At 40.8% G+C, this 4,526-nt stretch overlaps 1 protein-coding gene across 1 annotated transcript; it reads right to left on the reverse strand.

The window, feature by feature from the left end:
- Window positions 1–1,358: 1,358 nt before the first annotated feature.
- Window positions 1,359–3,949, reverse strand: LOC115156711 (growth arrest and DNA damage-inducible protein GADD45 alpha-like). The gene is made up of 4 exons (XM_029704314.1): window positions 3,790–3,949; window positions 2,962–3,063; window positions 2,606–2,819; window positions 1,359–2,243 (listed from the first exon to the last, which is right to left on the reverse strand). The coding sequence occupies exons 1-4, from the start codon at window positions 3,837–3,839 to the stop codon at window positions 2,130–2,132; spliced, it is 480 nt and encodes a 159-aa protein (XP_029560174.1). The 5' UTR covers window positions 3,840–3,949; the 3' UTR covers window positions 1,359–2,129.
- Between the last annotated feature and the right edge of the window lie 577 nt (window positions 3,950–4,526).

Consider the following 4,526-nt stretch of genomic DNA (forward strand, 5'->3'; position numbering starts at 1 on the left):
CCTTCTAAAATGTGTGTTGATTGTGATAACATGAATACACAGGGGTACCCAAGGAGCAGGTTGGGTAGCTACTAAAGCCTGGGGATTGTCAAATCCCTTGCTTGAACTCCTCCAGTACCAACATAACACTTACATCAACCCTACCCTAATTCTATATATATATATAAAAAAAAAACTTTTCCCCTACACCAACACAATACCACATGACATCAGTGTTAGACTTCTCCACCGGTCGGTCACACACCTAGTTACATCATGGTGACCTTCAACACGGTGCGGTCGGGAAGGTCTACTATATAATATACAATATTATTAATACAAGATAATAGAATCCACTTAAAACAACTTATTTTTAGTTTGTGCTATAAAAAGAAAACTATATAAAAAAAAATAAAAAAATCATTGAGCTATGGAAGTATCTTGAGTTTTTTAACATTTTTAACTGTATTCCAAAAGGTTCTTAAAGCCATTTACAATGAACACACAACAGAAAAAGATCCTTCTCCTCATGTGGGAAGAAACTGGGTTTTGTTCTGCAAAGGTGACAAGCTCTTCTCGTGATTATAATTAAACGGGGTGGTAAGCCTGCCTTACATGAGCTCTGACATCATCCACACTCGACGCCAGCGTCACATGTGAGCATGTCACTCAATAGCAAGTGGAGGAAGGAGTGGGTGGTTTACGCAATCTGCACCCACTGCATTCTCCCTTACAAAGCTTTACAAAGACTTCCAGTCATGTGTTCTCTAACACACCTTCCCTGTGAAAGACTAACAGGCACAAAAAGCCTTGCTTACACTATTACCTACCCCAGCAGAGGTTTTGTAATATGTTGCATTGTATGTAACATGTCCCCACTGGCCATACACTATTAGTTGAAGCCGTGAATTTTGTTCCTTTTTCCATTCTACCTTTATTCACCTGAGCAACTCACTATTGTCTAGTTCAATAGCTAGTTTTGCATGCAAGTCAAAAATCAGAGCAGAAACCCGGATTGTCAAATGTGCTGCAAATGTGCGTGCAGTACTTTTCCTAGTGAGGCGGCAGGCAGGCGTATTGCATTCAAAGAGGTATGCAGAAAGGGCACTCAGCTCAATCATGGGCTGAACTCAGGACGGGTGAAAATGGGAAGCCGTTCGGATGAATGAGCACGGCCTTGCTGACCCAAGCAGAACAAAGCGTGGAGTGGAGGGGGGCTATTGTCTCCCAGGGATGAGGATGTCACTGAGTCCATAGAGGCCAGTGTGACCTCCATGATCCACACGTGATTCCCTATACAACTGTCAGAGGGGTCAAAGCTCAACTAGCTTTGTTACATTTCCAGAAATTAAGAAAAAAAATGAATGAGGACCATCAAGTTCTGGCTCCAAAAATACTTTTTATTGATGACAATAACACACCTGTGCCTTTACAGACAATTGCAGAGAGGTAATGGTAAAACAATTGTAAACATAAATACATTTAAATATAAGAAATAACTTAACTGTAAAAAAGAACTATTCACTTGTGTAAAAAACTGTTGGCATTGGAAACACTGACTGAATGCATAGTATCTTCACTGTTCATTGGATATTTAGCCCTTCCCTTTTTAAATAATTATATAACAACAATAGTAAAGACAACATCAACATTGTGAATAAAAAAAATACAACAAGTCCAGTGTTTCTACAAGTGCTCTTGTTTTGGCAAAGAGAGAGGCCTTGGTTGTCTTAACAACAGTGCCTACAAAAAGAGCTCATCTTTTTGTTTCTCTCAATCTTTTAAGTCCCCACAAGTGCTCTGCCATACATGATTTTATCCTTCTGTACAGTGTGTCCATCTTCCGTTAAAAAGCACAGACGTCGGTTTCGGTCTCGTGACTGAACATAAAAAGTGCCTCGTCATCTCGCCTCGACTGCCATAGCCGAGAGTTCAACTCCACCAGTCCCAGTGGAAATCCACCCCCTTTTGTATCCCATCTAGATGGCTGGATCTGATCTTCTTTTTTTCTTCTCAAAATGCTTTATTTTGTTGTTGTTTGACTTCTTTTTCCTCCATCAGGAATTTTCCCAGGGTAGTGTGTCCATCAGGGATCACTCTACTCCAGTACAGAGAGAGTCCTTCGCAGGTCTTGCTGTTGGTGGGACCCTTCATCGCTCAGGGAGGTTAATGATGGGTACCCACTGGTCCATGCACCGGCTCTCCCTGCAGAAGCGGTTCACTTTGCTCAGGGCTGGGTCTTTCCAGGAGGAGGAGTGTGGGCTCTGCAAAGACAAGAGAAAAAGAGAGAGAGTCAATAGTTGCAAAAGTATCCTAATGCCTGATTTTATGGCCTGCAATAGAATAGATAGACACCTGGGAGTTTCAAGACGATAAGCAATTTAAGTTATTTCCCTCAATGAAAATTCCACAGAAGTCATTAGTGGCAAGACTGAGTTGTTCGGTTACAGGACACAAGGAGTGAGTAATTAGTGGGTGTGGGAATGTTCTGGCATGTCCAAAGAGAGTGTCTCATGTGGACCAGTAAAATAAAATAACTTTTGAGCCATTTTTAGCACCTGTTTGTGTTTGAAAGTTATCATTTTTGAGTGAATATGAGGTGAATAAAGTGGAAATAGATACTTACAGTGACCAGGACACAGTGCAGATCCATGGGCTCTCCCCCCTGTGTCCCTCCGCCGAGGATCTCTGCCAGACGCCTGGTGTTGTTAACTCGCAGGATGCTGATGTCATTCTCACAGCAGAATGCCTGGATCAGGGTGAAGTGGATCTGAAGGGCCACGTCCTTTACATCATCGTCATCTGTAGCCAGGATGCACAGAACCACATTATCTGGATCTCTAATGATGAAAGTAACAGATATGTGGTTAGTAACACAGTAACAGAACATGAAATGCAGACATTCTAAACAAGCATGCATAGACAAAAACTACATCATTGGAACTTTGAACTTTCATTGGTTTTAAAGTGTAGCCTACTTACACATTCAATGATTTTGCTGCTTCATAGACCCCTACTGTTATGCATCCTTGGGGTAATGCCAATGAGAGAACCTCTTCCAATGCTTTTGCCACTGTGTCCATCCTAAAACAGAGAAAATAGTGTATTATTAAAACGAACATCAAACTCACATCAACTTTCACATATGCATGGGCAAAGCTCAACTTATTTAAAAGGAGGGTATGCCAGGGCTAGTCTATCTGACCTGGCAGACGAACGTTACTGCCAAGCGCAGGAGCTGGCTATCGTGTACTTACTAGGATTTAACGTTAGCTAGCTAGCTAGCGTAGGTAGTTCTGTACCTTGACCTAGCTGCGAGTCCAACTGACTGATTTGCAAGTTCAAACTCTGAAATCGCGTTTGTTTTTCGGTGCATGTCACTCCATAATTGACAAAACTCCTATTGTATGATGAGTACAACGATAGACAATTACACTGAAGTTTTAAGTTCAGGTCAAACGTGTTTCCCTAAAATTACCTGACACCGGCGTTACAGTGTTAGGCTAACTGCAGATTGGCTGGCCGGAACGCGTCTCGTGAGCTCAACAGAAAAGCTGGCGTTACATATTCGAATACTGCAAATACTGCAACCAAGCCAAGCCACCTAGCTAGTTAACTAACCAAGTCATAGCAAAGTTGTCAAATGACTTAGATAACGTTACAGAAGTTAAATATCTGAATAAAAATACACTGAAGTTTTCAGCTTTATTTTTGAAATGTTAATGCATGCATTGCTCGCCAAGTTAAAGTGAAAAGAGAGTCTTTTGTAAGTTGCACTGGCATTGACAAAAGCGCTTTAAAGTAGTTTACCTTTCTGCAGAATAATCCCCACTTAGTTCCTCAAATGTCATTTTGCACATGAAATCAAAATCGAGACATTAATATTGCTTGCTGGTATGTCACTGTTAGTGCTGGTGAAGTTGTGACACAGTAGCGACTCTGTTTATCGCTGTTGGAAATGAGACAACAACCGGTGTCCACAGATAATATCGCAAGAACAATGCAAGTACATAGGATAACGTAAAATATTTGCATACTTAACGTCATTGGCCACATGCTAATTTACCAAGACTTTTCTGGGTGGGGAATGGCTGTAAAATGAGTGGCAACAGTAATGAGATAATCTGATTGGAAGACTATTTTAGAAAGGCGTGGTCTCTCTCCAGCTGTTGCAGCTACAGTATGTGAGGTGCTGTGCCTCGTTAGGAAACCGGTCAAAATGTGTTATTCAAGGCCAATTTTGTTATTCAAGATAAAATAAATAAATATTTAAAAATGTTGATAAAAATGCTTGACTGTATCGCTATCTGTCAGTGCATTTGTGCATTTTGAAACAAGAACACAACACACACACACACAAACGTATCCAAAGGGTCTAAGTTGCCCTGAACTACTAGGCTACTCTTTATGCTAAACCATCATAGGATGAGATGCAATGTCTGTCAAGAAGTCAACTTCATAAACCAGAAAAAAATACGTTTATCAATTGTATTATTGAACATGGAAATGGTCTACATATGATGACCTGATCACCTGTTTTTTTGCTA

This window comes from Salmo trutta, chromosome 21 (assembly GCF_901001165.1).
Source record: "Salmo trutta chromosome 21, fSalTru1.1, whole genome shotgun sequence".
NCBI lineage: Eukaryota > Metazoa > Chordata > Actinopteri > Salmoniformes > Salmonidae > Salmo > Salmo trutta.